The sequence below is a fragment of the Anoplophora glabripennis genome, unplaced genomic scaffold, assembly GCF_000390285.2.
Source record: "Anoplophora glabripennis isolate ALB-LARVAE unplaced genomic scaffold, Agla_2.0 scaffold86, whole genome shotgun sequence".
NCBI lineage: Eukaryota > Metazoa > Arthropoda > Insecta > Coleoptera > Cerambycidae > Anoplophora > Anoplophora glabripennis.
In genome coordinates this window covers 224,540-241,989 of record NW_019416242.1, presented here as the reverse complement: position 1 = coordinate 241,989, position 17,450 = coordinate 224,540, and the positions used below count along the sequence as shown (strand labels likewise).

Below are 17,450 nucleotides of genomic sequence, written 5' to 3'. Positions count from 1 at the left end.
CCAGTCCAGTTCTCTTACCTCTACAAATACGAAAACTGGGTTAAGTGAGGATATTGTGCAAGTACAAGGCGTCTGTACGAGCCTTTTCGTAAAAAAAATATGTTGAGTACAAGGAACATGAACTTTATCCTATTATATATGGTGTGTTAGAAATTTGACAGTCAATATGGGACAGTAATCAAATAAACATGTATGGCGTTGGATTCTAAACCTAACCATTCTACTGAACCGTCTACAGGACTCTAGGAGGTGGTTTTTAATTAAAACAGACAACGTATTCACAGTAAACGAGCTTAATTTATTGTCTATATTGGAAATAGAAAATTTGGGGCGTTCATACATGATTAAAAAATTGTAAGGTACCAAAGCTGACGTTCGATCACTGTCTATGATGGCTCCACAGAGCTCCTGCAGCGATCCCCGCCTTGGTTTCGAACATTTGACTTCCCCGAATTTTACCCATCTTTGAAATACGTTCCACTCCTGTTGAATTGCTGTTTGGTGTGGTGGTACTGCTTGATATTGTGGTTGCTCGTTACCTTTTACCTTCTACCTTTTACCTTTTACCTTTTACCTTTTACCTTTTACCACGTAATACCAACTTGTTTGTAATATTTTCATCAGCGTAGGTTCCACAGGGACAGAACGACGTGGATGTGGCAATTTTTACGGGGATGGTATTATTTTAGGTCGGTTTGAAACGCTGATTCTTTTGTCGGGAAGCCCCTGTGAGGTTATCCCCATTCGCGCTCATTTGCATCCTCCGGGCTTCGCGGTGAGGCGCGGCCCAAGCAGAAAAGGGTTTGTCCGAATTTATGATCTAGAATTACCCACCATGTTAATTCTCGGAGTTATAATGAATACGAAGATGGAAATTTGCCGTTCGTGTTTCTATAATTTATACGCTTTTCATCAGGGTTTATTTTTAATTATACACATCGCCTTTTGGATGTATTCGAAAATAATACTCACCGTGGAAAAAAGTGAAAAGTGTTTTCCAAAGACTTTATTCTTAATTCAACGGGTTGGGGACCTAAATTTTAAAGTTCCGCCACTGAAAAACAATTTTTCGGTTTCGTCTCTTTCAATTATACTGTTCGGTCGATGCAGTACTAATTTAGTTTCCGTCCTTTTTTGTCTTTTAATTGTACAGCGATATTCTTCTGTTTAAATAGTTCAGGTTTTGCAATTGAACGCATCATTTTCAGTTTCAACTTTATCTGTGTGATTAATTAATTTATTTCATTACCATCCGTCCCCTAGGATTATGACAGAATAATTATAGTACACGTCTAATAACGTGTATTTTAAATTATCACTCTACTACATACGTATAAATATAGGGGAGAAAATAGTATGTGCGTAATTGTATAAGCGATAAAAATAACACCGCTGCGGGTTTAGCAAATTTCATTGACGTTTTCCCACACTTGCTATGTATAACAAAAAAAAAATGGTACATTTCACAGACCCGACTGTGAAATTCTGTTTCTATTTTAGCAACCAGACAACCTTTTTGTTGTTGACCATACACCGTTTAGTTTTTTTACGTGCGAGAGTATCAGGTAAACGTCATATTGCAATCAGGAACCTATTTCTTCGATGTGTACCTAATTAACATTTTTTCATAGGCTGACCACTACCACTTTTTGTTGACGAAAAGAAATCTAGAGAGAAATTTCGCTACAAGCGAACTAATTTATCTTTCAGATTATATACCTACGTCAACGTCAGTTTCGCCGATTAGATAAAATACTTTACGGACGGTGTGTTTATGTTGCAAATATTTCCTTAATGTACAAGATAAATGTGTGATGTTACTCAAATCTGTACCGGATGACTCAAATAACCATCCCACCCAGTCTCGAATAAAACATTTTTTTCGCATCAAACGTTTAACGTATTTGTTTGATATAACGTTGTTTTATTGTTTTTTGGACTCCATTCTCTCATTTGAATGCGATGCATTGAAAACAGCACCTTTCTTTAAGATACTGATATACAAGGTGTCCCATTAATATTGCGAAACAATTCAGGGGGAGTTTCCTTGATCAAAAATAAGAAAGAATGTTCCTATAAACCTGTCTGAAAATGCTTTGTTTCGGAGATACAGGGTGTTGAAATTTAGAGCAAATACAAGGTTTTTACTAATATCTGGAGAACCCTAATTTCGATTTTTTTAAAATTTGGTATGTTTGTTTATAAAAACGGTAGACGTCTTCTGACGTAATTTTATTTATTTTATCTATTCCAGCGGTGTCCGGGGACTCACTCCTGTTGATATTAATAAGTAAACATATGAGACGTCACTGCTTTTTCTTAGGTGTCATATGTTTTTCTAATTATGCGATAAAAAGTACAACTTTTTTGTCTCTTTACTTTTTTGATACCTTGCTACGTTTTCGAGCAGTTTTGAATTTTTTCGCAATATTAATGGAATACCCTGTATAGACACGAAGGATTTGAGTCATAATCAATTTTGATTGATTTCAGCTACGTCTTTTGTATGAATTACGCTATTTTTTAAATATATACGTTTAAATTACGTGTTTTTTTACACAAGATTGCTTTAACGTGGGCTGAATTCTCATATGTACGCCGACTACGTTGTTTATTTTAAATCATAGTAAAGATGGAGTAATTAACTACAGTTGATTAACACAGACGTTGAAACCACGTTTTTTATTGAATATAACGTTGTTTTAACTCGACGTTTTAACAGATATCAACACGTTTTATACAAAATATTAAAATAGACGTTTAAACCTCTTTTAACTTTGTTTTAATCAAAGGTTTAACATTTTTTTCTTCGACATAAAGTCGCTTTAACGTTTCTTGTCCCTTAAGACCTACGTTTTTCTTAACCATAACCATTCCTTCGGGACGCTGCTACACTTAACACGTTGTTTGCTTTAGATCATAACAGAGATGGCTTCCAGCAATTAACTTCGACTGGATAAGATACGGGACTTAGTCGTCCATTTAGCCATTAGCGTCTCGACCGCAATTTAATATTCTGGAGGAGCGAGAAATTTTAACGCTGCGTTTCCCGTTCCGGTTTCCCTTCGCACCTGCAGCACTCCACCGCTGATTAATAGGCCTCTTTCGCTCCCCTTCCGGATGGTGTCGAGGCTGGCCTACGCTGGATTAATCGTAGGCCTGGACGGTGGCGCTATTTTTTAAATAGGTTATGGCGGATTCGAATAGGACGGTAAATTATTTTTAGTTCGATCGCGTGGGCAAGAAAAATCGCCAGTGGAAAGCTGACAAATTGGTTTTTAAATTGAAAAAAAAAAAAATAATTGGCGGATGTACCTAAAAACACCCTTCGTTCCTCAACATTTACACGGGGTGTATATCAAATTTTGACCCAATCTGAAATAGGAGATTGGAAATATAATTTTAAGCAAAAAGGTTGTACACTCCTCTTTTTTAACTGTCAGTCTAGGAAAGGATGGTAAGGACGAAAGCTTTAGGAAATTTTATTGCTGTTTTAAAATAATACATAACAAACAATTGATTGTGTGTCTTTTCTAATTTATTCGAAAAACTCAAAATCTTCGTTTTTTTATTGAAATTTTGCGACTTCGCCTTAAAAAATAAAGGCGTACCATTTTTTCCCATAAATTTCACTACTACATACCCTTGCCTACGCCTATGATGACCAGAAAACCCGCTTGATATTTAACAATTGAAGCTTACTAAGATCTATTAAAGTGTACCAAATTTCAATAAATTATGTCTTCCGGTTCATTATATTTAAAAACACACATAATATATCCATTGTAATAAGAATAAATAAGGATGCTGAACGAACTTTGGCCTGAAAAACTGCAGCAAAGTTAAAATTCCTACTTCCTGACGTTTCCAGGGATACTGACTAGTTTTAATCAATACCGCTACAAAACAATTGGCAATCTATTCGTTTTATTGACCGAAGATACAGTAATTTCATGATTGATGCACAGACCTCTGATAGTAAAGTAGATCCCCATAAAACAGAGTATTACCAACCGTCATCTCTTCTAAATCTTTTTAGCACAATACAGTCCCATGGGCGCTATTTATGGAGGGGGGGTGCAGAGGGGGTGCAGTTACTCCTCCCTAGAAGTTCGGTAAATACAGATGAATACAGAGTCATTTTTGTTGCTATTTTATTTTTAGTCTAATTAAAATGTCACAACTATAAAGTTTTATAAACTAAAAGGTTTGTTTTGACCTAAGGTCCGTGAATAAATAGTACATTCCAGTGTCGTACTTTGTTTTCATATGACATGTGAAAAAGGAACCGAATATTTTTTATTGGCAATTGATAAAACAAAGTAAAATGCAAGAGATTATTGCTAATGAGCATCTGGTTATGAGATATTTAAATAGCCAAATGTATATTTAGCTTTATGCAGACCAAATAAGCTAAAGTTTCTTTGAAATCTCAAATATATGGTATATTTGCCTGAGAAACAGAAATTATAAAAGAAAATTGACGTATGTATCACAATTAAAAAATTAAGGGAGAATATATCTTTTTGCAGTGTTACAGAATTCCTAAGGCAAAATTACCTCATATTTATATATTTTATATTATTTAAATTTATCGCGAAAGTCAGCATGAGCAACGCCTCAATTATTTTAAAATAATGTTTGTTGAGATGCATCTAACTGATTAAGTGATCCCTATGGCATAATTCATGTAATTGAATGCATAATTCATGTAATTGAATTAAAAAAGTTGCGTAAACTTTTTTTATGCGTTGCAGTGTAAAAACGTATCGATGATTTAATTTAAAACATGCTGTCGTTCCCTTTGTAGACAGTGGCGGAACTTTTTTTTATGGAAATATGGAAAAATCATTGCCATATAGAAACTTGAAAGAAATATCTTATCATCCTTAACTAAGACCAATCAGAAAACAGCTACTAAAAGAGATTTTTCTGTTTCCACAGTTTGCTTGGGATCAAGTAGTCTCATTTCATATCATTTGACTTCATTTAAGGAGGTATATCGGGTTTACGCATATGCACAGATGTACTTGAAATTTATATAGCGCATTATCCAGTGTTCATATTTTTTTGAAAATTTTTTTGAATCTAGATTTTGAGATATTGTTGTTGAAAGTTGTTCATTTTGACATAGGTTTATATGGCGAAGATAGAGAGTGCGGCTTTTCCATAGATAGTACACAGTATTATCTTATTTTTGATATAAAACTAATGTAAGTTTTGAACATAGTACAGCTGTATTAATTAGAAACAGAAACCAATAATTGCATTTCTGTCTGACTTGAGGATTAATGTGGCAACGTCGCAATCAGCTGACAGCAAGGAGGGAATACATTTGAAAGATTTGATAAAAACGAAATTGACTTGAAACATATACATTTTTCTTAAATCCCGTGTACATTGTTATGAACAATAAATTATCCACAACAGATGATTTTTTGTAATGTTTTTAAAAAACATCGTAATCATTACCCTGCAATATTTAGGGTTACATAAAGTTTTCTTTACTTGATTAATATAATTAGTAATACTTGAGATAAAAGCATTTATACGGAAAACAAAGGAACATAAATATTTGTCAGCAAACTTTATATCTAAAAAATTAGTTATAGTTGCAAAACTTTAGTAACATTACTAAAATAGAGATTAAAAACACGAACAGTGAGTAATAATGTAATTTCTATCACAGAACCTTCAAAATTGCATCCAACATTTTCTTTGACTTGGAGGAGAGATGGGCGCGAGTTCATTTCATTTCTTTAGAACTAAATTAACATAATTCTCGTTGTTTTACCAGTTCACATGATTTACGGATTTTAAATAAAGAATACAAATCTTCGCGAGGATAATACGATATATTTGCTATATATAATAATTATATTGTACATAGTTTACACACAATACATTTTTGAACGCGTACGCATCTTTACCCGAATTTGACGCGCAATATCTCCGATGTCCGAGGTCGGTAGGTTCGCAGTGTGTACAACTGCTAGTCAATTATTAGCATTGTTGCCACATCTACATAGTCTTTATGCGTTTTTATGCGTTCATTAAATTTAATTTAAAAATTACTTAAATATGATATTTTTATGTTGTTAATTAGTCAATATGTATGCTATGTGCATATGAATAGATTTATTTGCTGTATAGATAATGTTTATCGCAAATAATTTCAAAAGAATTTAATTTTTTCAAATTGGCAGCGAGCTTTAGTCCCATAAGAAAAGCATAGGACTCCCCATGCGCTCCTTACTTCTCTCGGACCCCAATATACCTCCTTAATAAGTTTAAAAAAAAACGGAATGAAATTTATGAAAATTTCATCCCCCTTGGATTAAACACGTCTTCTAACTATCAAAACTTTAAAATCCAACCCTACACATCAAAATACAAAATAGACCCGATCATTTTCTGGAAGGAAGGTCGTTCGAGCTCGTATGTATGTTAAATCACCACGCACTCAAATCGCCTCCTTCTGGAGAACAGCGCGTCGTAACCGGACGCCGCGAGTGTCATCTTGCCCCTTAGCAGGGATTAAAATTAGAGGTATCCATCACTGCCATGGTGCAATAAAGAATACACCGCACCCTTGTGTTTTTTACTTAACGACAGTCGCCTTTGTTCGACAGAGACACAGCATCCACGGCATGATGGAGGAGGAGAACGTCATCAGGCCCCACCAGGAGATCGCGCAGCTCACCCTAGACGAAAAGAAGTTCCTGCTCGCCGTCGAGAGGGGCGACGTGGCTTCCACTAGGCGGTAAGTGCCATTGCACTGGTTAGTCTAGTATAGATCCGGGAAACATCGGAGATTATTTGAAATTTTCATGGAAATAGGATAATTTTTGAAAATCCATTTTTAAATATATTTGACAGAAGTTCATTAACACCCTTTATATATTTTTTGTCTAAATACTGTAAAATACTAGTACTTAATTTTACTACATTCGCTCTAGAAAAAATTAAAAAATGAGGGCTGAAAACCAGGAAATACTGGAGTTTTTTGGTTAAAATTTGCCAAACACCCTGTAAATTACTTAAATCATGAGCGGAGTCCCCTAATTGGACGTACACTATCCGTCAGTTAGAGCCTGCTAGGATCAAAAGCGCGGGCTTAGAATATTAATAAACCGCCCCTTTCCCACACAAATCCACTTCTGAGCAGAATACTTGTGGTTATTCTGTTACGCGAACGACCCCGTACATTTTCGACTGGTTATTTTACTAACAAATCCTTTAAAAAAGTAGGTGGCGCTTTAGCAGCTGTTTATGTAAGAATTTATTGAAAAAAAACAACAGGATTCGGAGGAAGTGCTAAATGGATATCAGTGTTGTTTTCCATCACCCCGGCGTATCCTTATCTCAAACAGGATTTTAATGGAGGGTTTCTTTATTTAATGGAACACTTGGCTGCCCCTTAGTGTCATTCAAAATCGTGGTTGTTTGTGCACGCTAGACGGGGATGGTTCTCACCATCTGTCCCGGGAACCATATCGATCAACCTTAATAACAACTTATCTCTTTTGTGTATCTGGCATAACTATATATCAATATTTGCTTGGTTTCCTCATATTTTTACTACGCTTTTGAATTCCAATTCTGTGCAAATTATCATATTAAAGTACGTTCACAGATTTAAGACAATGACTATCCGCGCTGAGTCAGCAGTATTTCAAGAATTGATTTCTATTCAGATAGTATTGAGCAGACGTCTTGATATTCAAAAACTCATTCTTTAAGTCATCTCAGAAAATCAGAATAATGTTCTTGGTTCACACAAGCTAAAGAGATGACCGGTATTGCTAGATTCTCATCTATTTATGGTCCCATTAGAAATATTTTACTTGGAAACGTGTCGGCACAAGCACGATCCCTACCTGGGCATTAAACACATACCTTGTATAATGCCTTGACAATTGTAATTCTTCTCTTAAATCTATGAGTGCACTTTACGTACAAATATCTAATTCGTTACTTTATTGCTTAGCTAATTTTTTTAATTTGAAAGGTATTAAATTTATTCCAATGCTGTTTACGTCTAGCAATATAGTTGGGCACTTATCTGACAGACACATTTTCCATAAACATTATAAAGCTATTTTAAACTTCCGCGAAGTGTTGAAAGTAATTTCAGCAGTCACTAAAGATCTGTATATTTTTATTCAGTTATAAAACTCGAGTACCTACAGTCGAACTGGATATTTTCTGTAAACAGTGGGATGTATAATAAAACAGGGATAGTCTCTACATTCGTTTGCTCACATGAAATGTTGACTATCTCAATTATTTCATTGTGTATTGAAAAATTGCTGCGATAACGGAAAATGGTGGTCATAAATTTCGCGAATTTGTGAAAAACTGTGCAAATTCTGCCCTGAAATATGTGTATATACAAAGCTTGAATATTTTGTTTCTTTTGTTGCATGTTATTTTAATGTGTCACGTTATTTATCGAAAACCGACGTAAATTATATTTTCGATTATAAATCAATGTCGAGCATTATTCAAATTTGATTGACGGTCCAATTTCGGGCTGGATCAGAACTTTGAAATACTCCTATGTGTATACAGTGTGATCAATTTCTTTTTAGTCCAATCAATCATGACCTAATGTTAAATTTACAAAAAATACCACCTGGAAACAAAAAATATGGTGGTATAGAAAAAAAATTCTAAGAAATATAGTTTTTTTTCCTTTTCCTGTGGTGCATAAATGGCGAAGTTAACCTAAAAAATTCATAAAAGTAAAAAAAAAAAAACGGTTCTTCGCTAATAAAAAATAAACTTGAACTCCAATCGAAAAAAGTTAAAGGAGAATGTTGTAGCTATTAAAAAAACCTATCGATTCGTATTTTTCAATATATCGATTGCCATATTACTTTTCGAGATATATCGAAAAAACCGTCACAAATCGACTTTTTTTTGTTACTGCTGTATCTCTTGCAAAATAAGGTTTTGGAACTTGTTACTTGTTGTAAATGTAGCCTTTGGCAAGCAAAAAAGTGCGCTTTTTTTAAATAAAAAAATATTAAAATTTTTTCGAGTTATATCGATTTTTCGAAAAAAAGGTCATCAAGAAAATCGGCTCTTCTTGCTCGACGAATAGTCGTAGAGAAACGAATCAGGGCTCATTTTTTTCCTTGAGAGTTGTACTTTCATGGTAAAAAAAAGTGATAACGATTTTATTCATTTCAAGTGTCTAAAAATGACTTTGAAAGGAGTGAAAATTTTTTGGTCGCGTTTCTCTTCAATACCTTTTTCGATTTTCATTTCTCGATAATGTCTATTACAGGAATCGATTGCTGACATTTTTACGCGAATTAAAAAAAACGTTGCTCTTGAAATACCTTGAACTTTAATGTAATTTGGAACACCCTGTACGTGCGCATTTTAAACTATCGCCTTTCCAACATTTCACAGCATGCTCCAGAGAGCAGAAGAGACCGCCTACATCAACATCAACTGCGTGGACCCGCTAGGTAGAAGCGCCCTGTTGATGGCCATCGACAACGAGAACTTGGAGATGGTGGAGCTGCTGATAGAACACCGGGTGGAGACTAAAGACGCACTGCTGCACGCCATCTCCGAAGAGTTCGTGGAAGCCGTGGAGGTGCTCTTGGAGCACGAAGAGACCATCCACAAAAAAGGAGAGCCCCATGTGAGTTTTTTAATTACTCTACGTTTTAAATTTCAAGCAATCTGGAGGGCGATATTGTTTATCGACTTTCTTATAATATTATGTTCAAACTGCATCGATTATTTTTTTCAAATTTTGTACTTATATATTTTTTAAATTCGCTTATAAAGGCAAGTTTGTTTTTAAACCACTCGTGGAACTTCTATTGTGTCTGCTATATCCGAAGTCATGTGCATCGTAAAACGTAGAAGTTTATGAATCAGAAACCGACATAGAGATAAATTAAAGCTTAAAATACTCTTTGACATAAAACCGGTTTATGGCCGGGAAAAGATGAGAAAGCAACGTAATAATTTTATAACCCATAATTCGAATTCATTTTTCCAGTAAGAGTGATTAAAATGTTCCTTATGTCCCCCTTTTGTTGCTCGTCCTAGCGGATTTAGAATTGAAGGATATCTCCCAACCTCTCATAGACCAGGGCGGATCTGTTTTGAGGTGGATGTGTGAACAATTTTTTTCTGGATTACCTTCAGTACAACTCACAAAATAAAAGTACAGATCCCTAGATCTGGGCGAGGTAAGGAACATTTTCAAAATTGCAAAAATGTTAAAAAAATTTAAAAAATACCTATTTTATGTAAGTTTTTTATCTGTATCTTGGAACCTATGCATTTTAGAAGAATATTTAAGAGGAAAAATAGTTTTAGAATTGAATTTTGCACAATATACTGATAGTTAAAAATGTTTAAATTTATTACCGATGTTGCAAAATAGCAATAATTGATGAAAAAAGGAAAAATAATCAAGTTTTTTTGATAATTATTTTAAAAATTGTTTAGTTGCTCCGAGGGCATTCCAATTTTGGTAAAAAAAACTTTAGAATATAATAAAACAACACACCAAATTTCATTAAAATCGGTTCTATAATTTTCGCAAAATAATTTTATGAAGAAAATTTTGAAATTGTTGCACAGCCTCAAATAAAGCATCTAGATACTTGAAAAAATTTTCACATAGAAAAGACAGTTCAACTTTTCAAATGGTTTTTGAAAAATTTAAATCGGTTGATTAGGACGGCCACAGTAAATTTTTAAAGTTAACACTCTTTTTTATTTTTAAACAATTATATTACATTTATCAATAAGAAAATTTTAAAAATTTACTGTGGCCGTTCTAATCAACCGATTTCAATTTTTCAAAAACCGTTTAAAAGGTTGAGCGGTCTTTTTTATGTGAAAAATGTTGAAGTATCTAGATGAAATCTTTATTTGAGGCTGTGCAACATTTTGAAAATTCGAAAATTCTTTAAAAAAAAAAAATTATTTTGCGAAAACTATAGAACCGATTTTAATGAAATTTGGTGTGTTATTTTATTATACCCTAAAGTTTTTTTACTAAAATTAGAATGCTCTCGGAGCAATTAAAATATTTAAAAATGCGTAGGTTCCAAGATATAAGTAAAAAACTCATAAAATAAATATTTTTAAAATTTTTTAAGAATTTTTGCAATTTTGAAAATGTTCCGGACCTACCTCGCCCAAATTTAGGGATCTACACTTTTATTATGTGAGTTACATCCAAAGGGATGTTTCGATAGATCCGCCCTGGTCTACCAGTATAATACCAAATGCGGAAAGTCTAAAAATAAAAGGTTTGTTTAATACTGAAATAAAAAAACTACAAATTTAACGGTAAAGAAAATTGTACCTAAGTATCTCAAGCATTGCACAGTTTCATAAACTTTTCATGTAGCGTCCAGGAAATTTTCATGAATCTGACTGACTTATCTTCCGTTTGAATACGAAGTTTCGAGGACAAATGCAACAAAAACATATTATTAACATGTTTATGCAAGATACAACGGCGCGACGTGACAGTTTGTGAAAACCCCACTGGTTCAAACGCATAACGATAGCGAGACCGCTTTATTTCGGAGAAAAATGTAGAATACGTCGCGTTTACTGGTTTAAAATTATGTGCCAGAAAGCAATAGCGAGCCTGACAGTTTTGCTGTTACAAAAGATAATGTCTAGAACCTAAATAAATATGGTTAGTTGATTCTTAATCGTTATTACAATTTTTTCAGTTGCACAAATTTAGTTTTCGTAACAAAATGAACTAATTATGTTGAGATAAATAATTTATTTTGTAGGTATAAGTGAATATTAAAATTAAAGTATGCTAATATGTACTATTTATAATGGTTTCAGATATAACGTGAATATTCCTTTATTTGGTGCACCTCAAGGATTTATTCTTGGCCCTTTATTATTTTAGTTGTTTATAAATGATCTCACTAAAGACATCGAATGCGAAAGAATTTTGTCTTTTTCGTTTTTGTCAGAGATGTCTGTCTCGCGATTTCCTTGTCGCTAAAAGTTTCCCCCATTGTAGTCTGTATTCAATTCTATGAATCTGCTTGTGTCTTTGTAGAGCTGGGAAGCATTGCCACCGGACACGGCGACGTTCACTCCTGACATCACGCCGCTCATCCTGTCCGCCCACCGGGACAACTACGAGATAATCAAGATCCTGCTCGACAGGGGCGCCACCTTACCCATGCCGCACGACGTCAGGTAAATAAATCATCCCCGGGGTCGTGTTAATCATCTCCTGGCGATGCCGGCTCGGGGGATGAAACGTGCCCGGTGCGTCGTCTCTTGTTTTGCTGAAAATTTATCGGATAATTATGAATAGAATCAATCTGTTAGCAAAGTATATTTTCATTAAATTAAATACTCTTAAAATATGTGCCGCTTTCTGTAAATGTCGACACGTAACAAATCTCACAGTTTAATGGCGTAACTACCAATCAGTGGCGTGCACTTCACTAAATATACATAACAATGCATATAAAATAGTGTATTTCTTTTCCTGGTTATAATACAGAAACTTTCTACTATTCACTATGTTGGTATATGTATATATATTGGAATACAACCCTGAATGGAACATTCCCTCCCCCAACAGGGGGAGTTTCCTTGACCAATTATTAATGGGACACCCTGTACATTGAATTTTTAAAGTTGTAAATAATAATAATAATACATAGAGCCGGTTATGAAAATTTTCTTCCCCATCCCCGCCTATGGTTTTTAATGCCAATGACGTATCATGTGTACCATTTTGCGGGCTTTAATTGTGTTTTCGCACGCAACCGCGGATTGTGAATTGCGGCGGACCATCCGTGTGACGGCTGTTTGTTTCATTGAACGCTGCATTTTAAATCGCATATCTATCCCGTTTAATTACGGGAATTGAAACAAATTGCGTCCAAATGAAAAATGGCATTTATCCGTGGAAAACTATTAACTTCACGTCCATTTATCAAGGAGTAAGATACAATGCTCCGGCGTGTTCCACACTCCCGCCGATTTAATCCAGTCTGGGTCCTCCTGCTAATATAAAATCTTTATTGTGCCTCACATAATTACGCCCCTCTATCGTCCCTATACCGGAAATTCTTATTCAGAAAGCAAACATTAATCTCTCGCATTTCTTCACGCTTGACCTCGGTTTCATATTTCCCGGGGATATTTCGAGGGGTCGTTTCGGCAGAATTGGTTTGTTTATCAACAGAATCCGTCCTGAGAGATCATCATCTCGTCTTAATATCCAGATAACAGAGCCCTGGTGTCGCAAGGGCGATGAGAATCGTTTTGATGGGCATATGCTCTAGCACATCATGTTTTTGTATTGTAAATACTAATAAAATCGCAGAAAAAAATGTTTTATTAACTACAATTTTAGATTTGTTTATAGCACAAAGGTTCTGTAGGGCCTGGTGGCTAAAAAATAAGTGTTATAGTGATCGTAATTTGAAAAACACTGCATTAAATGTTAAAATGTGTATCCATGTTTCGAAAAACTCCTTTTCATTTCTAAATTCTAACATCCTTTTTATTCCATCCGCCATATTGGACCCGCCATCTTGAATTTTGTTATCAGATTCGTAATCAGCGACTCAGAAAACCTGCAGAACCTGTGGGAGCTTAGTTTTGCTTCTTCTCTCTCTCTCTCTCTGAGACTTCACTTGATGCTACCCAATTTTCGAATATCGACGAATTTGGTGTATTCGTAATAAATATCAGATGATTCCACGAAGAGGAAAGAAGATATATATATATACATATATATATCGAATATCCATGTAATACGTCAAAAGTCTACGGAAAAGTCTAATAATTTGATTTCTGGTTTAAAATTTTATCGGTCTCTCTTATTGTTTGTTATTGTATAATTTGAGATCGCAAAAAACCCTATATTTTTTCACAAACATACCAATTTTGTATGACAACTAACATTATCTATTTTTTTTTTAAATTACAATAACAAATACAAAAATGTATCCTACTGTATTGGAGCTAGTCATGACTTAATCAACATTACTGTGAACAACAATCGCTCCTGTCACAAATTTATTTACATATTAGTTCCTATGTTATTCTTAAAAAAGATCACCCCACGAAGAAAAATAGAACAATACACATAATGACGGTTAGGATAGCCAAATATAGAAAATATTAAACAATTTTAATTGTAACTAATAAATATAACAATAACTAATAATAAAACACAAAACAAAATATAAAATTATGATTATTACTTCAAAAAATTTTCGATATGCATGCCTTCTACTTCTAAGCATTTCTCCAATTTTTTCCTAACTTCCCTTCTAGCTTTCTCTTGAAAGATTCTCACAAGTATGTTGAATATTTTACTTTAAATGCTTTAAAAACTTCTCGTGAGTGTCTTGTTTACTTGATTTTTTAATGTTCCCATAAAAAATAGTCTACGGGCGTTAAGTCTGGAGACTTTGAAGCCCATTCTACAGGCTCATTCATTCCAATCCACTTAGTTCCGAACGAAAGAGTCTTTCTTCTCCTTTCATTTTTCATGATGAAAATGCAGTTTCGTTAGCATGCAAAATTTGTTCTAATCTGGTAAATATTTTTGGGTAACAGCTTGACGCTCTGGACATCTCTCATGATATAAGTTAGCAGCTCTTCTGACATTTTTTTGACATTCACCATAAATTAAAATCATGTCAACTTTTTCATTGCTTGTGAACATTTTTTAATTTTTAGCAACCACTTACTAGTTTGTGTATCATGCAAGAAATAGCGTTTGACAGAAACTAATATGTAAACAGACTTGTGACAGCAGTTTCTGCCATTGTTTTCACTGCAATATTAATTAAATCATGACTAATTCCAATACAATAGGATATATTTTTGTATGTTTGTTATTGTAGATAACTTTTTAAGGAGAAGAGATAGAGAAAAAATTCCTGCACAAAAAATGTTCGTAAAAAATATATAATTTTTAGAACTTTCCAGGTACATTTTATTTTACGACCATCCGATTCTGCATAAGTAAATATTTAAGAAATTTCAGGCCTTCATCGTTTTGTTTCAAATGTAAATTTTTGAACGATGAGAATTATTTAAAAAGTACGTAATTTTATTAGCGCACTCGGATGACGCCACGGTACGTTTGGTAAATTAAACTCGGCTGCTTTTACAGCCTCGCGCCGTCTTAAATACACCTTAATAAAACATCGGGAAGATTGTCGGGAACGCTTCCTAAATGTAAATCACCTGCGCTACGCCGTATGATAAATACCCTCCCGAAACTCTCCCCTGTTTTGTCAAACGCTTTCTGTATCATTACTTATGCATTCTGCTGTCTTTCGCGCATACGTTTTCACGTGCGTTCCATATTTTCTCCTCGCCTGCCCTCATCTGATTTATTATGTTTTAGTTTGACATTCGTTTGTTCGATGAACGTATATACGTTCCATCGCCCGCAATCTAGCAAGCCGTGCATGTGTGCGCGAGGCAAATTTCAGAGGGCGAGAGGAGACAACGTCCCATAACTAGTGCCACCTCGGAGACAATATATGCTGCATTGAGAAATTTTAACTCAATACTATTTTATTTTTTTTACAAAATTATTGTTTATTACCTATTATTGTATTAATAATGGCAATAAATGTAACTTTTGCATATGGAACTGGACTGGAACGTATCAGGGTTGACGTCCGATCACGGTCCTCGGTGAGTCCGCAGAAGTTCTGTAGCGAGGTCCGCCAAAAGTCTGGGCAAATACAAGTCACATTTTGTTTCCGTTGCATTTAATACAGTCTTCTGGATAACCATACACTCGTATTGAACATACCTTTTGGTTATTTTTAATGTAAACATCTAAAGAATTACCAACGACATTAACTACATAAATACTTTAATGTAAACTAATTTATCATTTACTCATGTTCCCGTCCTTTCTAATCCTATCCGTAATATCCCATCAGACAGTTCAGCACGAGTTTACCGTGCAATTCATCAAAGCGTCTGACTTTAATCAACATACTCGGAGGGGTGAGGTATTATTGTTGTATTAAAATAATAGCATTTGGGGCTCATCCCGAATGATGTTTTAAATAGTGTACAACGTATATTATCCCGACTGGAGAGACAGAAGGGTTGCGGTGTGATGAAGGGATAGTGACTTATAGCAAAATATTTTAAGTGGATTTGTTTTTATCGTACAAAATCGTACTGGGATATTTGGCATTTTAACAGGTGGCAAAAATGTTTATCTTTCCTGAATATCGAACACTGAGGTTTATATTGAAACATTTCTAACATCAGCACGATTATTTATTTAAGCTAACTCTACTCACGCGATTGATGCAAGTGTATATCGGCCAGTCACTCGATATTTCGTTCTAAAATGTGTTCCCTATCCTTTATGTATGAGCTGAGACGATTATCGATGAATGAAAAACGTTTACGCTCATTTTAAAAACTCTTAAAGGGGACTGACCAATAAAAAACTATTTGGAAGCGAAATATTATTTGTTACTGGAACATATGTCCTAAAAAATAAACATTTTTTTTTTAACCATTAAAATTATCAGGATTCGGAAGATTTAGGTAAGCAAACTATTAATCTCTGTTGTATTCAGGTGTGGGTGCGACGAGTGCGTGACTTCTCGCATGGAAGACTCCCTGAGGCACTCCCGCAGCCGGATCAACGCCTACCGAGCCCTAGCGTCACCCTCGCTTATCGCACTCTCCTCCAAAGACCCCATCCTCACCGCCTTCGAACTCTCCTGGGAATTACGCAGGTGAGAGGCTTTGCTCCCTTTACAAAGATTAGTGGTTAGTCCTGTCTATTTTAAACGCGTTCTGTTGTCGTTAACATGTCCCAGGTTGAGTTTCATGGAGCACGAGTTCAAGAGCGAGTACCAGGAGCTGCGGAAGCAGTGCCAGGACTTCGCCACTGCGCTTTTGGACCACACGCGCAGCTCCTACGAGCTGGAGGTGCTGCTGAACCACGACCCCACGGGACCAGCCTTCGAGCACGGAGACAGGATGCACCTGAACAGACTGAAGCTCGCCATCAAGTTGCGCCAGAAAAAGGTAAAAACCATGTATTACAAAGTAATTGTGAGATTAGTTAAAATGTTAAAAAGTTAAAAAATGTTAAGTGTGAGCATCGGCTTCTTGCACATGAGTACTATGTAAAAGCGTTTGGGTATATTTATTACACTTTCTCAATTTATATTGCTAGAGAGTTGCTCTGTATTAATTCCTTGATTTTGTGTGTACGTTTTGGAAATACCGCCCCTCCTATTAGTCTTTATTCATTTGGATCACCGTCGTTTTATGAATATGGTATCAACTGAACGCTAGGTGACTAGTTACAAATAGAAATAAATAACATTCCGCTCCAACTAAGCCAATCGATAATGGAAGGGAAGGCCTTTAAATTCGTGTGCCGTTCATATTTTCAGAGAGAC

At 34.9% G+C, this 17,450-nt stretch overlaps 1 protein-coding gene across 1 annotated transcript in view; it reads left to right on the top strand.

The window, feature by feature from the left end:
• LOC108910300 (transient receptor potential-gamma protein) overlaps positions 1-17,450 on the top strand; it is a 31,369-nt gene that overhangs the window by 1,472 nt on the left and 12,447 nt on the right. Inside the window, exons 2-6 of the mRNA XM_023455953.1 lie at positions 6,633-6,763; positions 9,424-9,661; positions 12,077-12,219; positions 16,614-16,775; positions 16,860-17,070. Coding sequence (XP_023311721.1) covers positions 6,633-6,763; positions 9,424-9,661; positions 12,077-12,219; positions 16,614-16,775; positions 16,860-17,070 — 885 coding nt within the window. The remainder of the gene's footprint in view (positions 1-6,632; positions 6,764-9,423; positions 9,662-12,076; positions 12,220-16,613; positions 16,776-16,859; positions 17,071-17,450) is intronic.